This window comes from Tursiops truncatus, unplaced genomic scaffold (assembly GCF_011762595.2).
Source record: "Tursiops truncatus isolate mTurTru1 unplaced genomic scaffold, mTurTru1.mat.Y mat_scaffold_11_arrow_ctg1_1, whole genome shotgun sequence".
NCBI lineage: Eukaryota > Metazoa > Chordata > Mammalia > Artiodactyla > Delphinidae > Tursiops > Tursiops truncatus.
This window is the reverse complement of record NW_022983160.1, coordinates 28997-45017: the sequence shown is the minus strand read 5'-3', so window position 1 is coordinate 45017 and position 16021 is coordinate 28997. Positions and strand designations below refer to the sequence as shown.

The 16021-nt window shown below is 44.2% G+C and overlaps 1 long non-coding RNA gene and 1 gene segment (V, D, J or C); both read left to right on the top strand.

Moving 5' to 3' along the window:
* The first annotated feature begins 1134 nt into the window (after positions 1-1134).
* LOC117310683 (immunoglobulin heavy variable 3-23-like) lies at positions 1135-1639 on the top strand. The segment is given in 2 exon segments: positions 1135-1219; positions 1323-1639. Coding segments are annotated over 2 exon segments (363 nt in total).
* Positions 1640-7705: 6066 nt separating this feature from the next.
* Positions 7706-7933, top strand: LOC117310686 (uncharacterized). The gene is made up of 2 exons (XR_012329482.1): positions 7706-7784; positions 7869-7933. It is a non-coding gene; the product is annotated as an uncharacterized lncRNA (long non-coding RNA).
* Positions 7934-16021: the final 8088 nt, after the last annotated feature.

The following is a 16021-nucleotide window of genomic DNA, read 5'->3' as shown; positions in this document are numbered from 1 at the left end:
CATGAAGAGTGGCCCCCGCTTGCCACAACTAGAGAAAGCCCTCGCACAGAAACGAAGACCCAACACAGCAAAAATTAATTAATTAATAAACTCCTACCCCAAACATCTAAAAAAAATAATAATAATAATAAAAAAATAAAGATAGTGAGACTTTTAAAAAAAAACAAAACATGAGAGTATTCACAAATATTTGTGCTGAGTAAAATAAGCGATAACAATAAATATATATATATTTTTTTGTTTTGAACATATATTATGTTCCCACTTTTATAAATTCTAGAAAATGAAAAGTAACCTGCAGTAAAAAGGGAAGATCAACGGTGATGAGGGGACAGGATGGAAGATAACAAGGGACACGAAGGAGGAAACCCAGAAACTACTGAAAATTATAGAGGAATCGATTTTTCTCTCCTGATAATGCTTATGCCTCCGTCAGTATTCATCACAGTGTTCATTCTGAGTGTGTGCGCTTTGTTACATGTCAAGAACCTCATTAAAGTAATTACAAATGAAGAAATGCATGACTTGGGAGGGAAGGAGTGAAGGGAAGATACTGAAACATAAGAGACTCTTGAAAATACTTCTCATCAACGCTGACCCCCTCCATATATTTTAGGTAAACACGAGAAAAGTGCAAAGTCATCATGACCTCATTACAGGAGGGGGATCTGCAAACCTCACCCGGAAACTCCAACTCTGTCCCCTAGTAGGTTCCAGGGAGCAGCCTGGCCCAGAGCTCAGGTGCAGATGCTGGATCTAACGGTCACCCCATGTTTCTCCTTGGACACTACACACACCCTCCATTCCTCTGGGTGTAGTTTACACTCCTAATATGAGGGTAACAATGACAGCTACATCATGGGATGTGAGTGCATATGTAAGATGATATATGGGTCTTAAGGGTTTACTCCGGAACAATCACACAATGAAAGTTATATTTCCCAGTTGCTATCAACACCACAAAATCCAAGACTCTCACACCTGCTCTGAGACCCTGCCCTTTCTGAGGACATTCAACGACATAGCCTCTTATATACTAGAAGGTCATGCAAATAGGGTCCTTCCGCTGCTGATATAAAGCAGCCCCAGCCCTGACCCTGCAGCTCTGGGAGAGGAGCTCCAGCCCCGGATTCCCACGTGCTCCCATTCAGGGCTCAGGACAGAACACTCACCATGGACTTTGGGCTGAGCTGGGTTGTCCTTGTGGCTATTTTACAAGGTAATTTATGGAGAGCAAGAGATACTGAGATGTGAGTGGATGTGAGTGAGGGAATCAGTGGATGTGTGACAGTCTCCTGACCAGGATGTCTCTGTGTTTGCAGGTGTCCAGTGTGAGGTGCAGCTGGTGGAGTCTGGGGGAGGCTTGGTGAAGCCTGGGGGGTCTCTGCGACTCTCCTGTGCAGCCTCTGGATTCACCTTCAGTAGCTATAGCATGAGCTGGGTCCGCCAGGCTCCAGGGAAGGGGCTGGAGTGGATCTCAGTTATTAGTTGGAACGGTGGTAGCACATACTATGCAGACTCTGTGAAGGGCCGATTCACCATCTCCAGAGACAACTCCAAGAACACGCTGTATCTGCAAATGAACAGCCTGAGATCTGAGGACACGGCCGTGTATTACTGTGCGAAAGATACACAGTGAGGGGAAGTCAGTGTGAGCCCAGACACAAACCTCCTTGCAGGGAGACAGGAGGGGGGATGCAGGGGGCACTCAGGACATACAACTGGGTGTTTCAGCCGCAGGAGCAGGTGCAGATGGTAGTTAAGGGCTGCTTTCCTCTAAGGGTCTGGGGTTTCCTCTCCATATACCAGTTTTCCCTGGGGAACCTCTCTGTACTCATCCATGGTTCTTGACTTACACATTCAGTCTCTCAATTACAAAGACTTTTCGAAATAGGAGAATAAGTGACATATATGAAAGTCCGAGACTCAAAGTTATATATTCAGGTTTTCCCTTGTCTAACTCTTGTCTAAATAGACCCATTTCAATACTGTCCCAGCGGATGTATAAACAGTTAAACATACTCTTCCTTCCTGATTGTGGTATCTCAGCCCTGCCCTACTGTAGACAGCTGTCCCTGCCAGGATGCTGGCTGTTGACTTGCCTGCTAACCTCTTGTATGAGAAGCATAAATACGCCGAGCAGCTATGGATCCTCAGTGGGTCGCTGGGAAAGATGCCAGTTAGAGGGGACGTGGGTGGGGGTGTTTCTACATGTGCTCCTTGCTATATAGAATCCCTATATGCTTATATAAGACCTGCATCCTGTTCTAGTGAGCAGTTTATTTTATGTCAAATATTCATCATCAAAGCTATTACCAATAGGAAAATATTTAGTTGGTAGGGAAAGGTTATAGTCAGGTGGATAATAACATGAATTTTCAGAAGCTGCTGAGAACAAGTCTATTCTCCTTTCTTCACCACAGCATCTTACGTGAGCACTAAAATGAAGGAAAATCACTCAGGTTCTCATTCCACGAAGAGTCCTGCAGACCTACAGGCAGGCCCACCTCTGTCCAGGAACCTTTGCAGGGGACGCCAGGTCCAGGGTGGAGAAGCCCAGGCCTCGACGGGAGGTCTCCCTGTGTCCTGATGTGTGCTCTCCAGCACATCACGTGCCAATTCCAGGCTGCAGTTTAGCTTCACATCTGTAGGATTCAAGTAAATCGTTACCTACATCACATGCTTGGTGTGCATATGTAGAAACAAAATAATAAAAGAGGCCCTGAGTGTTGGCGCCCAGGGTAGGGCACCCGAAAATATGCCTCAAAGTGACTTAAGACAGAGCCAGTGCAGAGGGACATTCTGACCTTCCTCCCTGTCACCCTGAAGCAAGAAATAAACCTCCCATGTGAAAGGTGCCCTCTCTGTACCTGGTGGTGGAAGTGAAATGGTCCTTTACCGCATATCTTCTGCCTGCCTTTTTCTGTGCCAAAATTTTACCCTAAGAGTAAGTTAACTCAGAGAAGTGAGAAAATCTAGAAAGGAACGACGTGGCCAACAAAACGAAGTAATAATAGTTTAGTCATTAAGCAAATCAAGGACCTTTAGTTCCTCCTCAAGGGCTATAGATAATATTCTTGTCCATGTCCCATGAGCCGTCTTATAGATACTGAAACTCCCACCAGGAGGAAGAAGTTAACTCCATGATGACCAGACTGTAGCCATGACATAAACTGCCACAATTGCAAGAATTGGCCTCAAGAAATGGGAACAAACTGACCCTGGACCTGAAGATTAACTCTATTTAAAACAATCAAGAGGAGGCTGATCAGACCACCACATGACCAACTGCAAGACGACTGTCACAGCTGACTCTGCCGTTTCTGCCCGTAGCCCCTCCTTCCGCCTGTAAAAGTGTTTTCCCATAGATTCTCCGTGCACGATGGCCTTTGGAGAGAACTCGCTCCCGCACCCCCCGGTTTAGGCAGTCAAAATAAAGCAAACTTTCCTTTCTACCAACGTTGCCTCTTTATTGGCTTTTCAGCACCGAGCAGCCAGACCCTGCTTTCCATTGCAGAGGGACACTCTTATCACCAGGAATGGGAATTCAGGCCTGGAACCTTTATGAACAAACCTTGCTCCTTCTTTAATGACTACGCCAGCCCATACCCTGCTTAGGTTCTTCACTAATTGAGCTCCCAAAGCGCACATTGCCTCCTTCTACCAGTTCCTCACAAATATTGCATCTTTGTCTAAACATATAAAAGCTGCCTGCTTTGGTCCCTTCTGGGTCCATTTCTATGGCACGTCCATGCCTATGGTTAAAATGGTTTTCTTTTCTCCTGTTATTCTGTCTTTGTTAGTTTTATTATCAGCCCAGCCTCAGGAACTCAGGAGGGGCAGAAGAGGAGAATTCCCTCCTGACAAATCCAAGTTGTCTTCGCTTCAGCCTCACGCTGTACAACCTCTTAGGAACCTCAGTCCTCACGGCCACTGTCACTCTGCTGACATCACCTTGCCAGGTGTGTTCTTCTGGCATCTCTTTTCTGCATTTCCATCTCACCATTCGCTATTTCTTCAAATCGGTGTGACATTTCAGTGTCCATGTCTGGATGTATAGAGTTTATTAGTCATTCCCTATGAAAGGACATTTTGATTTTTACCAAATTTCAACAGATATCAATAAAGCTAACTAAGCATCGTGGGCAGCGTTTTCTCTGGACTAAAGTCTTACTGTCTTTCAGATACATACAAAGGAGCACTACTGCTGAAATATAGAAACGGGTATGTTTAGTTTTGTAGGAATCCCCCAAAATGTCTCCCAAGGTGCACCCCGTTCTGCATCCCCACCACCTGTGAATGGACCACCTGCTGCTTCACATCCTGCAGGTGTTTAAGGTTCTCAGAGTCCTGATCTGATCCACTCTGGTAAGTTTTCAGGGATATGTCCTTGTTCGGAATGCCACTTCCCTGTGACATATGTTCTCCCACAGCCTTATTTGCAAACACTTTGTCTTATTGGTCAGGTGTCTGTTAAGTATTTTAGCCCATTTTTTAATCCTTTTGTTTCTTTCTTATGGTTGAGTTTAAGGCTTCTTGGTACATATTAGATAACAATCAGATATACTAGATATGTCTTTGCAGATATTTTCTGCCAACTTCTAGCTTGCCTCTGGGTAAATTTTAAATGTATTTTTTTTGCTTCTCAATTATTACTTGTTGTGTTTCTATTACAATGAAAAGTGAAGTTAAACTTTCACTTCCTAAGCCATGGGAACTTCATGTGGGAACATGTCACAGTACACTCAACGCCTCATTCAGATACCACAAGGAGGGAATGAGAAAACAGAGGGGGGACTTCTTCAGAGATGCTCTTCTGGAAAAGTAGAAATGTACCAACATACCCTCCTTCCTGTGTTGCTGGTGAGAACTGTGCTGCGTGTCCACAGAGACACAGATCCTTGATGAGAGAGTGAGATTTCATCAGTTAGAATGACGGTTTCCTAACAATAAATTTTACCCGTGATGGATCTCAGTTTATGAATGATTGTAACTTGAATTATTCAATGGATTTAGCAAAGGTTGAAACAAAATCAATACCTTGAATTATTATTATAAATTTTAATTTATGTTGCCCCAGAGAAGAGTTGGACAATTACAATTTCAGTAACACACTTCCATTACTTTGACTTATACTTCTTAAATTTTAGATACCTTGTTGTTTCATAATAAATGTTTCATCTGCATCCCTTACATTTGAAGCTGGATTCCAAGTGGATCTAGAAGATAAAATGTGAGGATAGCGAATGTCTCTACATTCAGTAACATCTAAGGCAACTAATTTAATATCACACGAGGGCATTGCTGATTTCCAGTATACTTCCTGCTGCTTCTTTTCTCAATGATTCCACAAACATACTAAATGACTTAAACCATCTGTCCTCAATGTTCCTGAAGTCCACACCTCATTCTGAGCTTATATTCTCAAGATTTTATAAGGGAAAACACAGAGACCATCAGAAGGACCTGTCTACGTGTTCCCATGAACCCACCACCATCAGCCCTTCTCCCTCCCATCACAAATGTTCAGGCCCTCTTGCTGTGAACATCACTGGTAAACTGCAAACAAGATGACTGAAATCTCCCCACTTCATTTCCCATCACCCACTGGGCATCTGTAATGGATATTCCCTCCAGCATTACCATATGATCTGGTCTCCAGACATAATTCCCTCCAATTTTCTCCACAAAGGAAAAATAACTTTTTTTTACTCCTGGTGAACTAACACATTTTTCCTAGGGTTAAATAGACCCTAACAACACATCCCCACCCACTGAAACATAAAGAAACCTGTTATATATCCTTCTATGTTAACATGAATTTAGATGGATCTCCTCTAATCCACCAGTTCAAGAAGGGCAGGTCAGATGCTGGGGCATCTGTACAAATGCAGGCCCTTCTTCCACCTGCTGAATAATGGGCCCACCTGGTTCTAGGTTTTAGATGCCATCCCTTCCGCTTCCCTACCCCACAGCGTATCAGCTCAATTTTCAGATCCTGACAACAGGGTCCAGATTTGTCCTGTGATTCTTGCCCATATCACTGTGATTGGCTCTCCTATTATCGACACTCAAGCAGGCAGATTCTTTAGTATTTAATTTACTCTGCAAATATTATTGGGAAAGCTACAAGAAGTATAGTACTCCGTTCATTAAAGAGTATGGAGTAAATATCTTCTCACAGATGGCAGGCTCGAAATCAGTCAGTGTACAGGTGAAATAGGTGGGCTGAGGGAGAGCTGACCTGCCCCAGACCCACAGGTGTGACCTCTCAGGGCAGGAGTGGAGCAAGGGCTACATGTACAGGATGTCAGTCAGAGATGGGGACTCACATTGGTCTTTCTGGTTCCCAGGAGATATAACATCACTGATGACACTGTCAACATCCAACACCCCTGGCAACCCCACTATAAATTTCAGACATACCTTTACCATCGTGATCCCCAATTTACATCCTTGCAGACTGAAATGCAGATGGTGAGGCCACATCCTCAGTGCCCACAGTGAGATGGGATGGAGCTGTGCTCTGCTCTCCAGCACCATTTACTTATATGACCTCAGGCACAGTCCCAGGACTCACTGACCCAGTGACTCTGGAGAGCTGCTCTCAGGTGGACTTTTCAAAAGAACCTTCTTCCTGAAGTGGGAGCTTTCCTATGACCATGACACCCTCATACTCTGCAAGCCATTCACTGTGAAGGTTTACTTCCAAGAATCATGCATGTTCTCTCACCCAGCACATTGGGAACTGTGTTCCGTGAGCTCCAATGTCACTTGCTGTGACAGGGAGAGTAAAAATGAACACTTCTAGAAGGAGTGAGTCTGTGCACTGTGACCAGGTCACCTGCCCAGCATGTTGGAGTCCTGAGGAGCTTCCAGGAGCTGTCTGTTCTTAGGCCTTGCTAGCCCTGGGGATTCCTCAACGTCCACCCACAAGGAAGGAGCCCTGAAGCTTGCGGTGTTCCTGCAGACACTCAGTTGTGCACAGGAAACACGCAGCTCAGGCTACTGACCATGTCAGCAGTGCTGGGATCCATGACCATCTCAGCAAGAATGACTACCTTGTCCACAAAATACACGGTGTGTTTAGTTGTTATGACTAAATCCACCTCCAGAGCAAGTCTTGATAATATTTAAACTGTTTCAGGTGAAGAAATGCTCACCCAAGTTAAGGGGAAAATGAGCTCTGTTGTGAATTATGATAAACATTCAATTTTACCTGACTTTGTCTGAATTCAATGTCATTATTACATGTATGGTTTGTCTCAAGTACTTGCGTATCCAGGATATAAACATGAGGTAATGCAGAAAGGAAAAAGCAAGAGTCTGCGTCTGACATCTTGGAGGACCCAGAATGTGTGATGGGTATTTATGTGAAATGTATGCCTCCACGGGATTAAAGTCTATCCCCAAACCTGCCGTTAATCCTTGAGCACAGCTGACTTCCTGACTAGCCCTTCAGCATCATTTCATTCCTGGACACAGAGTCCCCAGGCATAGGGAGGGGACCCCAGGTGGGGCTGAGTTCTCTGAGGGCACAGTCAGCACCCTCCTCAGGTGGAGCCAAGAGACTGGGACCTCCCTTCACTACTTTCCGATTTTTATAGACTGGTCCCTCCCGTATGCAAACATCCCCTTATGTCACAAGGTAAAAACAAAGTACCTGTTCACTTAAATTCGGGTTTCTCCTCATGCTTGAAGAGAATTTCTGGGCTTCATGAATCCCATCTGCAAGAAGATGAATCCACTGTGGTTCTTCCTCTTCCTGGTGTCAGCTCCCAGAGGTGAGTGTCTCAGGGGTTCACACGTGAACACATGGGGAAGCTGCATCTGAGCCCATGAGTCACCGTGGTTCTCTCTGTCCACAGGTGTCCTGTCCCAGGTGCAGCTGCAGGAGTCGGGACCCAGCCTGGTGAAGCCCTCACAGACCCTCTCCCTCACCTGCACTGTCTCTGGATTCTCATTAACCAGCAGTGCTGTAGCCTGGGTCCGGCAGGCTCCAGGAAAGGGGCTGGTAGGGTTGGTGCGATGGGTTATAGTGGAAGTGCATATTATAACCCAACTCTTAAGTCCCGGCTCAGCATCACCAGGGACACCTCCAAGAGCCAAGTCTACTTATCGCTGAGCAGCCTGACAACTGAGGACACAGCCCTGTATTACTGTGCTAGAGACACAGTGAGGGGAAGTCAGTGTGAGCCCAGACACAAACCTCCTTGCACGGAGGCCCATTACCACCAGGGGTCGCACAGGACCCAACAAGTACAGGGCTGCGACCTGCAGCAGGTGCATATATGGGCTGAGAGGGAACTCTTGTTAGAACCTGTGCTTTCCTCTTCCTGTCCAGGACCTCTACCAGAGACTCTGTTCTGTATCCTAATGTTTCATTGCTGTGGATTATGAAGTGTCTAAAAAATTTTGTGTGCATGTACATATTTGCTTTTCATTTTTATTATAGTTGTGTATATATATATTCATATGCACAGACAAATATAATACTCAAGAGTTAAGGTTGTTTATCATTTCTTTATCTTTTTCTCAAAGGAGCTCAAAAAAACCCTGCAGCTCACCATAATGTTCAATTTCAGCCTGAAGTTTGTGAAACGTGTAAATATCCTGACAATGCACATGAGATTTTTAAACCGTATTAATTGTTGTTTTGTTTTTGTAGATGTGGAAGGAGAGACACCCCGTCCTGCTTTCAGGCAACCTGCACAAGCATTCTGAATTCTGCAGCAGGCAGTGTTACAGACTCTAACGCCAGAGTGCTCCAATACTGCAGTGCAATTATCCTCGTTATTCACAGATTCCAAATCTGCAAATTCACCTACTTCTAGCTTTTATGAGCACCCAAAATAAATACTGTCATTTTGTGATCATTCACGGACATTAAGAATGTGGCCAGTTGTTTGAATCAGGCAACACACATGCATGCACACACACACACACACACACACACATACACCCACACACATTTTCCCAGCTGAAGTCAGTCAATGTGATGCTCTCCTTTATTGTTTCAACTCCCGTCATGTAATTGAGCACTTTCTGTGGTCAAATTAGTGCCATGCTTTTCACATTTCTGTGATTCTTGGCGATTGTTTAAAGTAGTCCCCGGCATAGGGCTGAGGAACAGTCTAGTGTCCCTACGCACAAATGGCTGTGAGTGGACTTAGGGAAAATATACATGAGACATCAGCTTCATTCAGGCATGCGTTATATGGCCATGGGTGGTGAAATGATACTCATGTCTCCAATATGCAGCTCACCCAAAACCTGAAGACAAAACTCGCTGCTGCATATGGGATGCAGCCTTGGAAACTTGCCTTAATTCCAAATACAGCCTGGCAAGTGGGGGCTTACGGTCAAAAAGCCGGGGGGTGGAGTGCACTCGAAATTATGAACAGAAGAAATACAAGCTAAGGGGATTCTGGTTACATAGACTCAAAAGGATTCTTGTTAAAGGGAGACCAGGGTGATCAGATACCGTGTGGGTGATAGGAGGTTTGATGGCTTTGATCAAATACTGTGGGTGATCAGAGTTCAAGGGTAGGGGATCCTCATTATTCTCACTTAGCAGGGCCCTTCACAAAACCTGGCCATGCACATATAAACACAGAAGCCCACAGGTCAAGACTAGTTGAGAAGAGAATTACAAGGAGCCTGTTGCCTAAGGGGTGGTCAGGGGTCTTTGTCACACTTAAGAAGAGGAATAATGAACATACAAGTAAAGCACGGATGCACACAGACACACAGAGAAAAGACCATCTGAGGACTCAGTGGGAAGACGTCCATCTGCAAGCAAAGGAGAAAGGCCTGAGAAGGACCCAAAACTGCTGACACCGTGACCTTAGACTTCTTGCCTCCAGGCCTGAGAGGAATCCATTGCTGTTGTTTAATCCACCCAGTCTGTTATTCTATAATGGCCACACTAGCCAACGAGTACACCTATAATATAGACGCAGATAGACATATATGGAAATGTAAGTATCGTATGGAAAAGAAACATCACCCATTCTTCAGAGGTGACATGAAGCTGTGTCCACCCTGGATCTCAGCCAGCACCCTCCTCCACAGCCCTAGAGAAGGACCAGCCGGGACATTCTTTATATGGAATCATGCTTCCACCTGCACATCACACCCAGCCTCAAGGGGAAAGCACAGCACCTGTGCTACTCAGAGTCAGGGTTCTCATCTTCACTGACATAACTCTCTTAGAGTCAGAGCATTGATCAAAATGAACATGAAAATCTTCTGGTCATTCCTCCTCTTGCGGGCATCCCTCAGCTGTGAGCATCTCCTGGGTCTGAGGAAGGTGGAGTTATGGGGTGACATCTGTGAAGTGGGTGTCTCCTTGTTTCTCCTTCGCCAGGCGTCGTGTCCCAGGTGCTGGTGCAGGAATCGGGCCCAGGACTATTGAAGATCCTCTCCCTTACCCGCTCAGTCTCTGGATTCTCCATCACAAACATTGCTGGCTGCTGGGACTGGATCCCTCAGCCCCCAGGGAAAGGGCTGAGGTGACTGGGGAGCTTTGGTTCTGGGAATAGCACAGCATACAAGATGTCTCTCCAGAAATGACTCTCCACCTCCAGAGACACCTCACAAATTCAGTTTTCCCTGCAGCTCAGCTCCATGATGACCTAGGACTCAGCCCTGTGTTACTGTCCCAGTTGGTTCAGTGAGAAGTCAGGGTGAGTCCAGACACGACCCTCCCTGCAGGGGGCGTTCCAACCACCAGGGGGCGCTCAGCGTCAACTGGAAACAAGTGGACCCATTTCAGGGCAGGTGCAGAGGTTGGGATGGAGGGATTCTCTCTCAGAAGCTGTGGTTTCTCCACTGGATCATTGCCACCCCAGAAGCCTCACCCACAATGATTCCAGGGAAGTTTCTTGTCTCTAAACTTCAGACGTTTTTCATGGATTCAGGTTTGTCTGTCTTTCCCCATCTATCTTTGGAAGAGCTGCACAGATATATTTCTTCTTGAGACCTTTATTTGAAGATTAGGTTACTACTTTCTGTTATTAGTTGTCAAGTTTTTAATCGTTTAATCACATAAATAATTTTTACTGTTGAACTTTAAATCTGCTTTCCGCCATCAGATGGATTTCCAATTCCTCTCATCCTGAAAACCTCTCCAGTCCTGTCTGATGCAACTCCTTTCACTTGAATAGAATGAGTCATGTTGATATTCGGAAACTGATGTCCATACAGCACTGCAGGCATTTTCTGCTCAGGGGACCTTTGGAAATGTCGGGACACAGGCTGGGCTGTAACATGTGGGCTTTGTTTCCTGTACCTTGTCATCTAGTGTGGAGATTGATAATAGATAATTAGATAAAATAGAGAGATAGATAAAATGGAACAGAAACAAGTATATCCTAGTCGTATGGAAAATAACCATAAAAACTGACTACATAACCCATATTTAGGGAATGGTAAAGGCTCGAAGGTGTAAAGATGATACAAGAACCCGTATGAAGTTATTTGCATTAACATAAATATTTTTAAAACTTTTGTAAATATTTTTCTAGCTCACGCCTCAATCACTTGTTGAGTGTCTGGTTTTCTCTCTAAGAAATTGACAAATATATTCCAGTTGGCGGCCACTGGCATCCTTCCAGCAAGCGGATGAGGGGCCTTTTGCTCTACATCATCCCCAGTATTTAACTTTTTTATTATTTTGTGCTTCAACTGTTGTAATAAGTCAGTAGCTGTATTTCATCGTGTTATTTTATGTTTCCTTAATGAAGAATCCTTTTAAAACCTTTATCTCTTCTATGTGTAGGTATCTTCAAATCACTGGCACTGTGTACATTATTTTCATTATTTATTGCTGTCGTTGAGCTGTTAATTTGCTGTATATTCATGATACAAGTCCTTATGAATATGATACTAGGAAGCACATTCTCCAAGTCTGTGCCTAATTCCCTTAACAGTGAAGTTATTGTTACTGTTGCTATTGTTGTTTTCAGAACAGAATTTTTAATGTATACTGAAAAATTACAAATTTATATGATGAATGATGTTTGGTGTATTATATCTAAAAATTCATCATGTAACTGAAGGGCACCCATAACTTCTGCCATGTCCATACTCCAGGCCACTTTCAGGGATGGAGGGTTAAGTTCACCTTCTTGAAGGGAGGATGACCATGATGAGGTACCTGAAGTTATTCCTTAAGGGAGATTTATCCTACCTTCCCCATTAGATATATTTATTCCATCTCTTTATATAAGTATGAATCAAGATACTTGTTTCATAACTTGTGTTAAGGTTATATACTAAGGCATTTTCTTTGCTTCTGTAATTGTGACCACTTGTCACCCATGAGGAGCTCTTTCAGATTGTCTCCTGTATCCTCTTTACGGGCCCCCATCCATTTGTGTGAAGACTTCCTTACTTTCTGGTGCTACAAGAATCTGCAGGATAATCATGTGTATTCTCTTCTGTGGCCCTGGAATTAGCCAGGCCTCACATGAGTCGTGGATCCTTTTCTGGAGAGTAGCATTAGCAACCAGAAGGGTGGGTATTAGGACACTAATGCTGGTGTCCTGTCCACTGGCGGCATTGCCTCTAGACCCATGAGCTAATAGACCTTGGAAATATGTCTGTGTGCTCTACCCCACGTATACACACACACGTCTGCAACTATCTCTGTATCTCACCTTCTGACCTGTGTGAAGGTAAATGTGAGACAATTCTTACATCTCCAATCCTAGTGCAACAACACATGGTTAAATCCAGATTTTCCACCTTGCTTGTCTGTTACTTTCCATCCAACAGTAAGAAACCTGTCTCCACCGATGCCATCCAGCTACTAATTGTTCAATTCCACATGCACAGTAGTAACTGAATGCTTAGCCTGACTCCTGATGGAAATACCATTATCCACCAGGCTCTAGTGCTTACGTGCAGTGGCTTAGAACTTAGTCTTCAGACTCCACTCATTTCCAAAGTCACTTAGGTCAAAACCTACTTTCCCACCTTCTCCAGCCATGTTAATTCATAGATTCACTATGATATTAGCTATCATCTATACAGTGTGCATCGTTCCATCCTTCAGTCTCTGAACTTCTAAGTGAAATTTATATTTATATTAAAAAGGTTCTCCTCTTACTGTATATATTTTGACAAATTCATAGTGCAATGATTCCACCACTGCAATTTCATTGAGAAGAATTTCACTATCCTTAAATATTGTCCATGTTAATCTTATGAAAAACCTTCTCCCAAATTCCTGCTAAATGCTTATCTTATTGGTTTATATATAGACTTGCCTTTTCCCAAAGGTGAAATAGATGAAACTGAACGTTTTCAGACCGATTTTTTAATTAGCAGTATGCATTTAGGATTCCCTCATGTCGTTTCATGGTATAATAGTTTAATATTTAGATCGCTGAATACAATTTCACAGCATGGATACATCACTCATTGTTTATCTGCTAATTTATGGAAGAACGTATTTGTGGCTTCCAATTTTTTTCAATTGTAAATGAAGAGACCACAATAATTCATGGGCAGTCAATGATGGAGCTCTAAGTATCAAGACACTTATGTAAATATTACGAGCATGACGTTGGGGTCTTACATTAAGCTCTGTCTAGGTGTGTGAGTGACTGCGCTGAGGAAGGGCTCTGATACAGAGACCACTCAGCTGACCCAGGCATCATGCTGAAAGGAAGTCACAGCCCAAGCAATGTCTACACGAGGTGGACACAAGGTCCAGCCCTCAGACCCGGCTGAGCCCCCAGCCTACAGTCAGGGTCACCCTCCCTTACACGTGAGTGTGCATCACAAGAGCAGGTTCTGCAGGTGAACTTGAGCCTCTCACAGCGACCCTGCATAGGGCAGGATGGGCTTCTCCTCCAGGCCCTCCCTAAGCAGAGACGGTGAACAAAGTAAAGAGCTGCTGTCAGTAGAATCTGTCAGGGTTTGTGGCAGGGTTTTGTGCGTCAGTCAGCACCTGGAAAATTCTTATTCATTTCCGCCTGCGATCCTATTTCATATGTGGTAAGTATATGGCACAGTGGGACTGGATGAGGGGACAAAGGTCACACTGTGAGCGGACATGCTATGAAACAGTGCAGATCCAAGTCCAGGGCCAAGGCCCTCCTCCCCAGGATGCAGGAGGACCTAAGAGCTCAGGCAGGAATCCTGGGCTGTCCCAGGTAGGAAGACACACCTGTGTGGGTAGAGAGGTAACACCATCTGACTCACATTTTAGCAGGACCACGCTGACACTGGCAAGGTAGTTACTTAGGACACGTTGGGGCACTATTACACCCTAACCACACTCGACCATAAAGCATCCATTTCTAGTTTAATCTTGTGGTAGTTTTTATTCCATTCAGCAGCCTATGACAGGATTAACATTCTTATTTTTTGTGATTCTGTGAGCATTTGTCTCTCTCCAAGATTTAAGTTTGTTGCTGTCTTCATTCTATAATTATCTGATATATTGGTGAGATTTTGATAATGTGCAACTTGCCCCATTTTGAGGCTGTTTTAAGAACACTAAATAAGAAGCATTTTCTCAGCTTCTCATCTCTCTGCGTCTCCAAGACGAGTATCAGCTTTATTGTAACACCCAGAAACTGGAAAGGGTTCCAATATCACACATCAGCTTAATAAATAAGCCAATCATGCTATGATCATTCTTTAAATGCAACCTGTTAAAAAAACCAGGATTCTTGATACACACAAAAACATGAGAGTATTGGGCTTCCCTGGTGGCGCAGTGGTTGAGAGTCTGCCTGCTGGTGCAGGGGACACGGGTTCGAGCCCTGGTCTGGGATGATCCCACGTGCCGCGGAGCGACTGGGCCCGTGAGCCACAACTACTGAGCCTGCGCGTCTGGAGCCTATGCTCCGCAACAAGAGAGGCCGCGATAGTGACAGGCCTGTGCACCGCGATGAAGAGTGGCCCCCGCTTGCCACAACTAGAGAAAGCCCTCGCACAGAAACGAAGACCCAACACAGCAAAAATTAATTAATTAATAAACTCCTACCCCAAACATCTAAAAAAAATAATAATAATAATAAAAAAATAAAGATAGTGAGACTTTAAAAAAAATGAGAGTATTCACAAATATTTGTGCTGAGTAAAATAAGCCATAACAATAAATATATATATATATTTTTTTGTTTTGAACATATATTATGTTCCCACTTTTATAAATTCTAGAAAATGAAAAGTAACCTGCAGTAAAAAGGGAAGATCAACGGTGATGAGGGGACAGGATGGAAGATAACAAGGGACAGGAAGGCGGAAACCCAGAAACTACTGAAAATAATGAGAGGAATTGATTTGTTCTCTCCTGATAATGCTTATGCCTCCATCAGTATTCATCACAGTGTTCATTCTGAGTGTGTGCGCTTTGTTACATGTCAAGAACCTCATTAAAGTAATTACAAATAAAGGAATGCATGACATGGGAGGGAAGGAGTGAAGGGAAGATACTGAAACATAAGAGACTCTTGAAAATACTTCTCATCAACGCTGACCCCCTCCATATATTTTAGGTAAACACGAAAAGAGTGCAAAGTCATCATGACCTCATTACAGGAGGGGGATCTGCAAACCTCACCCGGAAACTCCAACTCTGTCCTCTAGTAGGTTCCAGGGAGCAGCCTGGCCCAGAGCTCAGGTGCAGATGCTGGATCTAACGGTCACCCCATGTTTCTCCTTGGACACTACACACACCCTCCATTCCTCTGGGTGTAGTTTACACTCCTAATATGAGGGTAACAATGACAGCTACATCATGGGATGTGAGTGCATATGTAAGATGATATATGGGTCTTAAGGGTTTACTCCGGAACAATCACACAATGAAAGTTATATTTCCCAGTTGCTATCAACACCACAAAATCCAAGACTCTCACACCTGCTCTGAGACCCTGCCCTTTCTGAGGACATTCAACGACATAGCCTCTTATATACTAGAAGGTCATGCAAATAGGGTCCTTCCTCTGCTGATATAAAGCAGCCTCAGCCCTGACCCTGCAGCTCTGGGAGAGGAGCT